General features: G+C 38.9%; 1 protein-coding gene and 1 long non-coding RNA gene across 9 annotated transcripts in view; one reads left to right on the top strand and one right to left on the bottom strand.

Annotated features, from left to right (window-relative positions):
• Positions 1-14694, top strand: part of MCF2L (MCF.2 cell line derived transforming sequence like) — a 145076-nt gene that overhangs the window by 44074 nt on the left and 86308 nt on the right. Inside the window, exon 1 of one of the 8 annotated variants that reach the window (XM_059839657.1) lies at positions 4639-5795. The exons of 5 other annotated variants lie outside the window; for them this stretch is intronic. In XM_059839657.1, coding sequence (XP_059695640.1) covers positions 5675-5795 — 121 coding nt within the window. In that variant the 5' untranslated portion in view covers positions 4639-5674. Of the gene's footprint in view, positions 1-4638; positions 5796-8496; positions 8563-8862; positions 8914-14694 lie in introns of those variants that run through there. 2 more of the 8 variants (XM_059839662.1, XM_059839658.1) reach the window with 2 other exon arrangements.
• On the bottom strand, positions 1436-8387 carry LOC132323886 (uncharacterized). The gene is made up of 3 exons (XR_009485448.1): positions 8161-8387; positions 7407-8066; positions 1436-2519 (listed from the first exon to the last, which is right to left on the bottom strand). It is a non-coding gene; the product is annotated as an uncharacterized LOC132323886 (long non-coding RNA).

Raw genomic sequence — 14694 nt, 5'->3', positions numbered from 1 at the left:
AGGACAAAGTGGAAGTGCTGTCTTGTTAGATATTAAACCCCACTTCACGTGGCTGATCATAAAAAGACATTCTCCTCTGATTATTTCTCTGATCCACTGTGATTTCTAGAGTATTTTCTATTGCTAATGGTGAAGGAACTTGTTCTTTTGGTGATGGGTCACATTTATTGCTAACTCGCAGGAGATTCAGATATGCAATATAAGATTACCTAAATTAGAGGGACAGATGTTAGTCTTTAAGGGCTTTTTGTTATCTTGACATTTAAGTGTTAAGACTTCCAGAATATTGAAACCCTAATCTTATATATTGCAATTTTTTGTTTGTTTGTTACTGTACATTTAAATTTTAAAACAGTCTGTATCAGGTTTAGGATTTATTTTAGTTTAATTTTTTTTGAGAGATCTTTCCTGTAAAGAAAGACTGGCAGAAGTGGCTCAGCAGCATAATGTGCAAGTATAAATAGAATGCAAGCTGTCCATTTATCTCAGTCCTGATCTACTTATATTCATCTGATGCTTATTACAATCATGGTTTGTCTCTGAGCAGATACATCCAGTTAGGATTAAGCTTGGACAACTAACCTAATTCACTCTTGTAACTCCCTCATGTAGCTTAATTCAGGGCTTCTGTCTAGATTTCTTGTGATACCAAAGAATTCTTTAAACACCCAGCCCTTAATAAATAAACATCAAAATATTTAAGAATATTTACTGCTGTCTATGTTTTTTTGAGATACTGAGTTTGACTGCAGTGGGTTTTTAGGTTCACCCAGATATATCTTCATTCATACCTATTTCTGAAATTTCTTCCCACTCCAGCTTCTACTACTATGTAATGGTATTTTATTGAATATATTTTCAGAGAAAAAATTCTCTAGAATACTTGATAGGACCCCTTTATGCCAGAATGTTCTGCTAGAGTAGTCTGAAAGTGAAATATAAGCATACCTGTCCAGTTCTAAGAAGCATAAAAATAATAAAGGCAAATACCTAAACTTTATATTAATCTCATCCACATTGAAAAAGAAAGATTCAGACGTTTGTATTTCAAGAATCTAGAATATCCATGAATAATGATTTATTTATTGGATTTTCAGACAGGCTTTCTCAGTATTTTCACTCTACAAGAATCCTGTGGGATTTGTGGATGTAAAAACATCGACCTTTGTGTCTTTAACATCTCAGCTACATTTTCTTTTTCATTTAAAATCAGCCTCTTGTTGACTATTTTTTTAGCCTAGTGCCTGGTTTCTGGCATGGATTGACAACTTGTTTTCAACTTTAAAAATTAACACAACCAACTTGCCATAATTCAACACTTATATAGGGTTATAAAAAAGCTCAGGACTAAGCATAATAATAATCAGTGCTCACTTGTTATGCTGTGTGGGTGTTCAACTCTATAAAACAACTAACATTTCAGATTAGAAGTAACTTGTATATTATCTTTTATTGTGGGCAAAACAATCAGTTTGTACAAGAATGTAGCATGAGTCCAATTTTTCTTTCTGTTTGTATGACTGTTCTCAACAAAGTAAGTAAGTATGCAGGCCATAATTGATGACACATGATTTAAAGAGAAAAATCTAAACAACATTTTCACTTTTCTTCCCCCTCATTTCATTTCCACTGTTACTGCAAGTGTGCTGGAAGATTCATATGGCAAGATTTAGCTTGTATGTCCCCTTATATTTGCTTTAGAAACTGATCCAAGAAACAATAATTTCTGAGCTCTGCAGATGTGTATAGTAGATGCAGTTCCCCGTGTAATTTTCAGAGTCTTTTATATTCTTCCTGTGAGATCAGTTCTGCAGCCCTCTGGGTTGTTGATGAGGATGTGAAGGCCCTTCTGATACTGGAGTTTCTCCTGCCTGCCAGAACTCCAGGGAAAACAATGGGTCAGTGGAAGACACAGGGTGCACATGTGGACTATTGTGCCCTGTGTGTGTGGAGAGATCTTGAAGTGCATGAGAGGTGCCATGTTTCTTGTCTGTGAGATGTATTCTTTTCCCTGAAAAACATGGTCTACACTAGAAATAGCAACACCAGGGGCATTGGCTTATCAGGAGATATGAAGAAGTGTGGAGAAATGGAATAAATTTAGAAAAAACTCTAGAACAGTGATGATTCTGCTGTCAGAGCCTGCAGCTCTGTACAGTTAGGAGGGATACATGCTCCTTAGTGTGAATCTTTCAGCATCACATCAAATGTGAGGATGTAAGGAAGAGCCTGTAAATAATTGTTAGGATTTGGAGGAAAATCACAGTAGGGCGTTTGAGATGCCCTGTAAAGATAAGGCATCTGTATAAACAAAAAGATCAAAAGGAGCAGTAGGAACATTTAGTGGTGGAGAAAGCGCTGGCATCTTAATTTAATGATTCCCAAGAAAACTTGAAGTCACTGTTCTGAAGTATTCCATGGGTCCCTGGGAAAGGAGGAATCAGAGAGTGTACAGCTGTAGGTCAGCGTGGCTGCTTCTTTGTCAATGTGCAACACTCTGCCTGCAGTCAGAAACAGACCTGGAAATGAAGCATGAGAAAAATAAGCCCTATTTCATTGCCACGATTGTGTTGATTCCATCAGGCTGTCTGCAGTCATTTAAAGATAATTGGAGGGGTGTTACCCACTGAATGTTACTGTTTATGTGATGTGAAAGGAGAGATAGGTGCAGTCTAGTCGGTTCTGCCAACTAATACTCAAAGAATATTGCTGTCTATAAACTCTGGGGTAATTTGCTGATGCTGTACAGAGCAGAGATGTCCTTCAAATAGGAGCTTTTGTTACAGTAATGCCAGCAGCAGGGGAAAATATTCAGATTATTTTCCTGGAGATAGAAGCTGCTGCTGTTTGGAAAACAGTGCATTACACCATCTGTTTCCTTCTGATTGCGCACTACCATAGCCATTGTTGTGATTAATTTCTTTGCTTCTAGGCACAAATTTGAGTGCTTGAAAGAAGATTAAAAGCTTGTTTGCGGACAGGGATGTAGCTAATGGCTAGATTTCAGTAGGATTGTGTGTACTTACCAACTTTACAGTTTAAGTCATCAATCTTCTGCATGCATTTGATATGTGAAGAAAGAAAGGAGAACATCCTTTTTCCTTGTAATAATGCTCTACATGAATTGCTGGTGAGGTTTTCACGATGTGCCACTGGTGTGTGTCATCACATTCTCAGAACACCACTGGGACAAAGGGTCACTTTTCATAGAATCATATAATCATTTAGGTTGGAAAAGACCTTTAAGATCATCAAGTCCAACTGTTAACCCAACACTGGCAGGTCCTCAGCTAAACCATATCCCTAAGTGCCACATATATGTCTTTTTAATTACCTCCAGAGATGGTGACTAAATGACTTCCCTGGGCAGCCTGATCCAGTGCCTGTCAAATGTTTTTGTGAACAAATATTTTCTAGTATTCAATCTAAACCTCCTTGGTGCAGCCTGAGGCCATTTTCTCTTATCCTGTCTGCCTCATTTTCTAGTGAGGCTTGGCTGCTGAAAGAAGATGTGTAGTTTCATCCTTATCCCACTTGGATTAGTCAGAACAGGTTCTTAGGTCACGGTTTCCTGAGAGCCCCAGACAAGTAGTTATCCTGCCAGGTGGGAGGGAAGCCCTGCTGCCTGAAAATGGCCATAGACATCTCCTGTCCACGTTTGCTGCTTCCACTGGGAAACTCAGCAAGGAACACGTTGTGGTGCTGTCTCTGCAGATGTTGGTGTTACCCTTGATCTGGCCAGACCCACTGCTCTGTGCCCCCAGTGACAAGCAGCACAAGAAAATGCAGAATATTGAGAATAATTGAGAATATTTTGCTCAATATGGATGCTGTGTCTTAGCTCAGTTCCTCTTTTCTTTGAACCCTGAGTATACAATACAGTGGCAGTGTGTATCATGGTGGTGTTCCACCACTAGGCTGTTCCCATCCTTCCTTCCTGTCCATTTCTGGGTACTTAAATAAGTTTGAAAAGCCTTTGATCCAGAGCATGTAGCACAGCTGCGAGATGCAGTGGTCCATTTGCTTGATATAATGAATTTGCAAAACAAGTGATATTTGCATGAAACTCATCTGTTCTTAACTTTTTTTTCAATGTTTTTCTTGGTTGTCACATTTCAAGATTGTCACATCTGTCCATGATTTCATGTCAAAAGTTAAGCCTCTTCCTGCTAGGATTGTAACAATTCTCCTCTATTAACACAGTGTATGCAACTAATACTTTGTAATAAGGTATTTAATATTTACTTCAATGTGACTTAATTAAAGTTTGTCTGTTTGAATTTTCTTTCAGAGTAATAGATAATACATCATATTTTAAAGCTCTTCTTCAGGGCGATGTGCATAAACATATTTGGTGTATATTTGGTATGTATTTGGGTAGTGGCAGATCTGGGGCCATACAGGACATAGTTAAACAGAATTGAGAGGAAAATTTTGAGTGCCAAGTAAAGCAGCATTATCAATTTCCTCTCTCCTGCACTGAAAGAGACAGGGGGAGCAGACAGTGTAGGGTTTCCTGATATGTTTTAAGAAAGCCTGGGATTCATTTCCCCTCCCTTCCTTCCTATTAGCTGTTTGTTAACTCCCAGGAAGATCCAGGTTTTTCTCATAAGACCTCTCTGCTCACATATTCTGGGAACGGGCTCTGCCTTCGAAGGGCTCGGTCCTCTGTGCAAATGCAGGGGGAGCAAGAGGAGTTTTATTGATGATGGGAATCTGACTTTGGGCAAAGGAGCTGAAGAGGAGTTTCTAATTGACAGCATTGAATTCACAATGGTATTTTCTTCTAATTTGGCATAGCACTTGTCCCTGAAGGAGACCAGGTGCTTGAGACAGGGTAGGAAATGCAGCAAGTGTCAGTGTGAGGTTTCTGTCTTTGGCGTGCGGAGCAAGACTGTAAAGTTAAAAGGAGGACGTTCAACTTGTCTTTCTTCAGGAGAAACCTTGTGAGTTTCTTTGCAACAGCTGGACATCCCTCACGTTAAGGAGAAGGATGTGAAGAAGGAGGTGATTGTACAATTGTGATTGTACCAGCTACTTGGGATGAGCACTGGTGCTGGATCTCCCTGTGTGGCTGGAGTGCATTGACAACCTGGATGCTTTGTGGGGGCTTTCCTTCATCCTAAGCAGCACAGGGCTATTAGTTTGGATATAGTGTTTTTGGATGAAACACTAAAATAGAGACAGTTTTGCACCTTTTTTTATTTGCTTAAAATGTCACTTGCTAGTCTGACCTGCTTGTGTGAGGAGCTGTGACTTTTTTATTCATACTGATCACGCTGAAAGTAGACTGAAGCTGTGGCAAGATGTCCTGTCTGCTGGGTGCAGCGTGCTAGGAACTGAGAGGGTGTCGCAGCTTCGTGCAGAAGACATCTTGGCATTTTCAGTGCATTAACTGCAACCAATCTTTCTTTTTCCTTTCTAGTGGAACCAGGTATTGGTTCCTGAAGAAAAGTATATACAATACCAATAACTGCACTTCATGCTCTTCCAAGACTTTAAATCTGAGGCCTTTTTCATAATTTTTGATATCATCTGAATCTGACAAAGTAATTTTACACTCCATTGACATTTAAAAACAAAATCAGAGTGTTTTCCAGTGTGTTAGAAGAGAGTAATTCTAAAGAGGAGATCTTTTATTTCCTTTGCTGAATAGTTTGGTGAAGATACACCCATGTCTCAACGCCGCCTTTTAAGGGAAGGACATGAAAGTCCTTTTAGGATCCTACAAAGATTCTTCCAAATCCCTCATGGCAGAAGACACTCAAGAAATAACCCACATCAAATATGCTCTGGTGAGATGAATGTATACGTGATCTTGTAGTGTGATGTGTGTGTACACAGAATGTTGCAACTAAACTGGAGCAGTGAGTGAGTTGAATGTGGGCAGTGAGCAGCCTAGGATTTGTGTTACTGATGTCTTTCCACTGATGATTCTTGCAGGAACAAGTGTTTGGGTTTTTTCCTGAAAGTGTACTCATATAGGGATCCAGCAACTGTTATGGTTAAAAAATACAAATCTTTATCAGTATTAGGTACTACTCAGGATAGTAATTGCTCTCTGTCCCCAGGACCTGCTGGAGAAAAGTGTTATACCTTGGTTTTACTTGCATTTCCAGGTGTATGACAGTATCTAACATAGATTTGAAAGCTTTATATCAGCCCTCCTTTTATATTCTAGAAGAACATTCCTCTCCTGAAAAGTATACCTATTTATGTAGAAGGAAACATTTATAACTGTACTTAAAAAATCAAGAAGCCTCTGAGCACATCTGTAATGTACTAAATTTAGGACTTTGCTACCAGTCACTCAGTCTCAAAATCTGTTTCATACACTATGTGTTAGTGCGACTGATACTTACATAATCTTTGTGTTTAGTAAAGCTACATTTTGTTTTTTTCTTTTTCTCTGAAATGAGTGAACCCTGACTGGCTAAGATAAGCAGAAGTAGATTTTTAAGTAATTAATTAAAACTTTATTGTTTTCTTTTATACACACTGACCTATTATGATCCTTAAAAAAAGAAAAGGAACTTTTTTGTTTATTTTTAAATTATTTTGGAAATCTACATCAACATAAACTAAGCTACCTTTGTTAATTTTAAAGGCTTTTCAGTATTCCTTTATTTGATGTTGACATTTACTCTTAGGAAAAAAATACAAAGAGAAGAATGCCTGTCTGGTGATTTTATTTGCTTGCACCTTCACTTGCACTATGCTCACTGAGTCTTTTGTTATCTATTGTATTTGGAATTAAAATTATAATTAAATATAAATAAATAAAACTTTAAATTTTATATAAATAAACTTTTTTTAATCACTTCTGAAATGCAAAGATTTCACCTTTCCTGACTTACCAGTTCTGGGCATTTGTGAGGACAAGATTTGGTACTTTTAGGAGTGCTTACTAGTAAATTATTAAAATCTAGCAATTAATTCTATTCAGCTGAGACTAGACAAAGTTTTGATGTAAATTGTTGGTAATAACAGTAAAGAAAAATCAGGAAAAATTTAGTAGTATTTTAACCATATGGAATGCCATCTTGTAAAGAAAAACAAAACAAGGTCTCCTCAAATTTCAGTCTTACTTTCATGTAGGATTCAGCTATCACTTGGTAGCACTCACACTGAAGTTAAATCCATAGCATAGCCATTAAAGCCACTACTTTCACCAAATATTTGATGATATTTATGTTTTTGTGAGTTTCAAGCACCTGCTGGCCATTCATTAATGGATTGGAGCTAATCCAAAGTGTAGGCAAAGCATTGACTACACAGGAGAAAACCACAAATTTAATATATTGACCACATTCTAGCAGATAATATTCCTAATTTTTGCCTAATTACCTTTAGAACAAGATCCTTAATATAAATCTTATAATGCTATGCAATCTTGTCTTACTTACATCTTTCTTTCACTATTTAGAGGTGTGTGCATAGTCAGAAAATAGTATGTTTCTGTAGGAAGCTGTCTGTTCTGTCTCCCACCCATCTTTATTATTATTCCAAAACTCTTTTTGATCATGTGGCAGTCTTTTCTGTTTGAAGTCTTCAAGTATGCAAAAATTCTGTTTCCTTTCCTTCCTGTAACCCATTTTATGTTGACAGTAGGAAGGCAATTACAAGCTTTTAATGTTACCCTTGTAAATCCAGAAAGAATTACTCCATTGTTTTGGTCAAAGGTGCTTTATGGCCTTTTGGACTGATCCGAGTTTTCCCGCCTTCCCGGTAGCCAACCTCAGCTTTCAGGGGCACTTGAAGACAAATGCTACACAGAAGGTGGATCAAAGTTTTAGACTGTGGAAAGGGAGAGGTGTTCCAGCCTGAGAACGTTTCTGTCCTGTAGCTATGCTGGGTGAAATCACAGTTTTGGCAGAATGTATTTCCAAGGTGAATGTGCTCGTGATTCTATGAATCCCATGATGTATGCACCTCTCTTCTCCTTGTGACAAAGTTGAGCCTCTCTGTCCTGCTGTGCCAAGTTTCACAAGGCTTGGTTCTCTCTTCATTAGCATCTCTGGAAATTGCTGAGAGCATGTGTGCTTTGCTGTCACTTCATCCTTTCCCTGCATGTTAAAATATTTAATATAGCATATAGAAACTTTTAACTGAACAATAAACATTCTAGTTCATATATTGATTTTGCATTACCTTATTTACCTTAATAAGGGAAGCTGGGCTGACTTCCAGAGTCATCATACTTCATCAAATCCATCTCTGGTTTATTTTCATTTTAACAAAGCAGACTTTATTTACTTACAGCTTGTTGACAGTTGGCTCTGTCCTGCTTGGCCTAATCTTCATTGTGCTGTTCTCTGCAGGTGTCTTTTACTCAGGGCAGGCTGTGTTGCCTTTATCCACTTACCCTGGTTGAGCCCAGCCTCTGGTGACACTCACTCTTTGGAATGCAGACGTTTGGGACCAGGTGCCATGTGGCCCCTCCTGCCTGGACAGGCAGGGCCCAGGCTGGTACAGGGAGTGCTGTGAGACAGCATTGTGTTTTCTCAGTCCATCCCTGACTCTGTACCTTCTGTGTGCTTCTTCATCTCTGACTGCTAGCAGGTGGGACAGCGCTTGTGGGTGTGTGGAGGGTTTCAGCCCTGGGAAGCTGTGGCTCTGAGCACTTCTCTGGGGACACCTCTCTCCCATCAGCAGGGGAGATTTTCCAGGGTGCTGTGGCCCTTTGTGGGGGCGTCCCAGCACAGTGCTCCCAGACTGTGCTTTGAGATTCTCCCTCTTCTCGCCTTCTCTAAGCAAATGGGAGCAGTAGGTCAGCTTAACCCAGAGCTGTAGAGCAGGTCTGGCCAGGGCAGATGCCAGAGACATCTGTCTTCAGTCTGTGCTGTGCGTGGGATGGATGGGGAGTATCTTTGGAGGCATCCTGTCGTCTGCATCTTTTCGCTCTGGATTCAGGTTGGTTTTTGACCAAGATGCTGAAGCTCTAGGGTGGGGTTTTTTGTGTGTAGTTCTAGGAGTGTGATGAATGGGTGGCTGAGGAGACTGTCTGTGTTGCAGGGTCCTTCCAATCCAAAGAAGTTCTGTGCAAAGGCACAGAGAGCAGCACTGTAATGCTGCTGTGGTGGGTGTCTCTTAGATTTTTGTGCTGGGTCAGACAGAGCTTGGTTAATCCATAACCTGAACAATCCACCACAAAGAGGGAAGAAGAGGATAGAGGAAGAGCAACCCTGCATCATCTGTATCAGCCAAGGGGATGCAGATGTGGTACATCTTTTCCTGAAGCTGTATGAGTATTTCTGTGGGATATTGGGCATTCTTGTAAGGGGAGAGGGAGTTAGCTTACAGGCAGGCTAACTAACGTGTGGATGCAGGAAATGTCAGACTGAACACACAAAAATAGCAGGAATATTTAAGTACCTGAAGGCTTCAGTGTAGCCAAAGCCTGCCTGGAGCCTGTGCAAACACTAACAGTTCTGGTCAGTGTTAAAGTCTGCCACAACTTCACTAGTGTTAGTCCCCACCAGGTGTGTGAGGCTGTGTTTACTGTTTGCTGCATTCATGCCTTTGTTTGCTGGCTGCATAAAGGTGTTTAAAAGGGATTAATTTGAGATTTTGAGTTTCTGTGCTTGGGACTTTGATTGACCTGTCCTGTTTGAAATACTCTTGCACTTTTTAGATCAGAAAGATGGAGAAGAGTTAGGTGTGAATCCATAGCAGAGGTGATAAACTGGACCTGTGCATGAGCAATTCACTATAACTAGTTCCAGATAGCATTGTGAATATCTGCATGAAAAACAGTCTTGCTTTGCCTTGTTAAAGCCTAACATGAACAGCAATGTGCTAAGGGCTTTTGCTTATATATACACTGTATCAGACGCTGGGTGTATCAGCAGTCTGTAAATATTCAGGGTGTGGTGATGAGGGGAAAACACTATAATTAAAGAGATAATTACAAGAACAATGGCATTAGTGGGAGAAAATATATTTGTAAAGTCATCTTGTGCCACCTGTTGTATTTATGGAACAAAGTTCAGGTAACGCAAAAGCTCTTACCTTCTCAGGGCAGTGTGTTCTGAGCAGGGGAAGGGAAAAGTGGACCTCTTTCTTCTCTGATGATGGATCAGAGGGGAATTTCCGTAGCAGAAATGAAGAGCTATTATTTTTTCTCAGAATGGTGTTCATGGCTGGACTTTGTAGCGCAGGGTAAGTTGGCTTAACTTATAACTCCTAAATCTTGTAAATGTAAACAGACCTGTGTAGTCTGTTAAGTCAGGGGTGTGTAAGGTGTGTGCCTTGGGGCTGTGCTCTTTAATAAAACATTTTAAACATGTTTTATATGTTCCAAAACCCCCCATGTATTTCAAGAGTCTTAATATAAGCTTTGCTAGCTCACTGATCCTAGAAAATACGTTGTTCATAGAAAACACGTCATTGGAGAGTCTGAGTGATAAATGGTAGTATTTGGTATGTACTTAAAAACCCTTTTTCCAAAGGAATTAAAGCATCAGGAATTTTAGGATTTAAATTTTCATATAAGGTTTTTATAGACTTTTTTTTTTCAGACAGCATTCCTCAAACTTATTACCATTTAATAACTGTGATGTACGTAATTGATTTATTTGGCTCAGGCAAGTTACTTGGTGAAAAGTGAGCACATCAGCAAAACCAGTCATAGCTGACATCCTTGTGGAGACAGAAAAGGTCCCAAGCAGGCTGTCCATCAAAAGTGAACTGTTTCTTCCCTGAAATTATTTTCAGAGCATTATCATACAATTTAATAAGGATGTGTTCAGTATATGTTTTCTGATAAAGAGGTTATTACTATTCAGATACCAATTCAGCAACGCTGGCAAATGTTTTTCTTCCTTCACTAAATTGTCTGTGACCTATCCTATAAATCTGAGGGACCTTAGCTTCCTTTTTTTTTTACCCTTCCTTTTTTTTTAAAACCCTTTTTTTTGCTTTTTAATAAAATATTAAGATCTTTATTTTTGTGTTAAAAAGTAAAAGTGAAGGAAACACATGATTTGATAATTGTATTTTACAATACATTAAGATGCATGCTGTGATAGAAAGTAGAACTATCTAAAAAGCATGACATTATCAGCAAATTTGTGAGACTGGTCTGACTCAAGATTCCTGAAACTGCTTATTATGTCCTATTATTTATGTTAAAGAAGTGATTTGAATACAGTTAGAACATTTTGAATTGCCCTGTTGTAAAAGTTACTATTTCCAGATTTTTGGTGCCTTAATTCAGAGGAAAGAATGTTACTTCTCCAGCTCTATGCATAATAAGGAAGGAATACTTCTTGGACCACTGCTATACAGACCACCACTTTTAGGCTCCTGGATGATGATTCTTCCAAGGAAACCAAGACTTTTAAGAGTCTCTCTAAAGAGCAAGAGACACACACACAGAACTGATGGCAATACAAGACTGTGCCTCTAGGCATCTCTTCCACAGATCCACACTGAACTCCATGAGCCTCCTCCCTTGGACCTCTTCAGCATCTCTTCTTCCCTGTTTGCTAAGATTTAAGCTGTCTTTGAGTTTTCTTACAGGGAACAGAACTATTCTAAGGGGTCATTGCTGTGTGACGTTAAGGGTTGCACAGTGAATGGAGGGGAAAAAAGTGAAAAAAGTTTCCATTACTTCAGTACATGTAAATTGATTCCTCAGAAAATTAAATCTGACTGTGCTTTTGACTCTTGAAATGGGGGGAAAATGTCTTCCATTAGTGCTATTTGAAAAGCCCATTTAATTAGGGGGAGTAGCTATATATGACGTTATACCATTATAGGCAGTGAGCTAGTAAGAATTTATATTGTTCCTGCTTTCATGGCCACTGAAGAATATATGAAAAAAAAATACAGTAGTGAAAAAAACTCAGAGTTGCCCCCATCAACAATCTGAGGGACTTTGCTTCAATAATTTAGAGAAGAATGAATGCTCCAATAATTTAGAGAATAATGAAGAATTGTCAACAAGTAGATATTTACTCTCTGGGCAGAACCAGTCCTGGAGCCAGGATGTAGCTTTATTTACTCCCTTTATCTTCTTCATTGTTCTTCCAAGAAGTTGCCAATCTGTTTAGTTCTGCTGAAGTCATGCTTAGTAGGACGGTTTGCACTACTTCCTCTTACTGTGTATGCTTACAATGTTTAACGAAATCCCATATGATCTTCCAATTAACCTCAGAGGTTAGATCTACCTGAAAAGGTCGAACACACACAGCCTCGTGCTGAAGCAACATAAGCCAAAAGGTTCAAAGTTTATTGTAAGATTTCCAGCACTTCCTGACTAAAGCTAGCTCTTGTATTTACTTACTTATTTTGTCTTAGTTTGGAGCCATTACATCTTCTTCCAAAGCAGGAAGTGGAGATCAGTGCAACTTTTATGTGTTTCATTTCTTGCTCAGTGATCTAAAAAAACATCCCAAAAAAGTTTTAATCAGCAGTTTATCCAACATCGCAGTTTGTTTCTTGCACTTGGACTTGACTGGCTTGAAACCTTCTGCAGTCTTGTTGGTTGGTGGTTTTTTTCTGAAAATAATGGCCAATGGCTGCTGACAGCTCTGGTTTTCATGTGTCCTTACTTTTCATTAGTTTCTGTCAGCATCTTTGGAGTCATTGACTGTGAGTTTGTCAACTTGCTCACAATTCAGTGTGAGGGACTAGGCTGTTGAGTAAGTTCATTCTTTCCTTTTGGAGTGAGGCCAAAGAACTAAGTGAAGGACCTGGAAATTTTCTGTAGGGACTGCTTCTTCTCCCTTCTTACCCCCAGGTGGAAAAAATAAGAGATTTTTCCACCTACGCTATTGACAGCATGCAGTAAATCTCAGCCTCATCTAATTATTATCAGTCTTACCCTTCTTTGTAACTTCAAATTTTCTTGTAAACTCTGGAGCTTTTTTAAATAGAGGTCACAAAAAAGTGAGTCCAGGGACTGAGTTGGACGAAGATTTTGAAGGGCTCAGTGGGGATGGCTTGCAGTTGTCTTTTGATAAGGAGTTTTGTCCAAACTCCTTAACAAACCATAGCAGTTGGTGGAGCAGTTGGGAGGGAGTGAAGCTGTAATCTCAGGTGTGAGCAGTTAGTCAAGAGTACACTTCTAAAAATTGAGTCCAGTACAATTCTCATGAAAATTCCTCTGAGAGTTGTCCTGGATTACAACAGCTCTTGTGATGCGTGAATTGCCCACAGTAATCTAAATGTGCACAGGGCTATATTCTGAGAACCATTAGGAGTTTCAGATGGACAAGCTTAACAGAAAGTTAACAAAAACATAGATGCTTAGTTTTGTCTTCTGAATGGTTCCCTCTCTTAATTTATTTCTCTGAAAAATCACTTTAGAATTATGTGACTTATAGTTCATATGATTCTGTGGCAGAGAGCTAATGGAAGAACTCATTTGTCTGTTTCTTTTGGCTTTTGGGGAAGGAGCTACTTGCTTTTCAGGCTTTTATTTGAAGAAAAAATGCAATATATATTGCCTTTGGTTTTGTCTTTCATGAAACAGAAGCAACTTGTTTCATGCAGTGAGTCTGTGGAGCAGAATACTCTCTAATTCCTAAGACATCATGATTAAAAATAAACATTTTCTCTGCGTTAGCCAAAGACTTACACAATTCTTACCCTCTTTGGTGGATTCCAAAGGTGTATATGAGAAAGGGGATAGGGATTAATATGTGTTTTTAAAGAGAGGTAGTATGTGAAATGAAGAATTCAAGATGTTGCCTCTATCCTTTTACGTTAGAGAACATTTACCTTTCTAATACTGTTTGTTATAGCTGCATTTTTGAAACAAACCCGAAACATGTCTTTCTGGAGAGAACACAGCTCGCCTTCAAGGCTCCTTTCAAACTCTCCAGCTTCTACCATCCAAATCTCTAGTTGTGTTTTTAGACATTTTAATTTGATTGTGCATTTGTGTCATCTACCATGATGGCTATCAAAGACTGTTTAAGGACTTCAGGTGCAAGTAAAGGTGGTGTCTGCTACTTTCAGTGTAAACTTTTCCCCTTTTGGTTGATAGCATTTGACCTTGGTTCTGTCTCTGATTTTTTTTTTTTTTCCTGACTTCCAGCTATTGAAAATTATGTTCTTTGTCTGCAAGGTAAGTTGTAATAATAATTTTTGCAGATGTTGTCATTTGTCTTTAGAGAGTTATTTTAGAGGTCAATTCTTTGTGAAAAAAAATTCAAATTCCAAGTTTTTTGGGGTGTTCTAAGCTGGTTAGCATGCTCCCAGGTATTAGTAATGTACACCTCCAATTTAGCACAAAACCACCTCTACTCTTACATTCACTGAAAGCATTAAAGGAGGTTTGCTGGTATCAACTTTTAATATTAAAGCCTCAAAACATAAGAACTGTCTTAGTGGCTCCCAATAAATCCTGGTTTTTTGCCTTTGCCAAAGAAGGATTTGGGGGTTTGGCCCAGTCCTTGAAATTTCTGTCTGTATTCAGTTGTCTAAATACAGATCAGACTCTATGCAGAGAATTTGGGTGTGTTGGAAAAATCTGTAATGAACTTTATGTTGTGAGGTGTCAGGAGGTTGTTTTGGGGATCATGTGCTTGGACTCAGGTGACAGCTTTCTCCCTGAAGGTGCCCAAGACACCATTTGTCAGTGTTTAATCCCTAAACAACTGGGATTTGTCTGCCCTCTTTTTCAAAGATACAAGTCTTACTGTCACAAGAGCTAGGGATTGTTCACCCAGTGTTTTCCACTCT

The sequence above is a fragment of the Haemorhous mexicanus genome, chromosome 2 (assembly GCF_027477595.1).
Source record: "Haemorhous mexicanus isolate bHaeMex1 chromosome 2, bHaeMex1.pri, whole genome shotgun sequence".
Taxonomy (NCBI): Eukaryota; Metazoa; Chordata; class Aves; order Passeriformes; family Fringillidae; genus Haemorhous; species Haemorhous mexicanus.
Note: the sequence above shows the minus strand (reverse complement) of the source record. Positions and strands in the feature narration are given on the sequence as shown.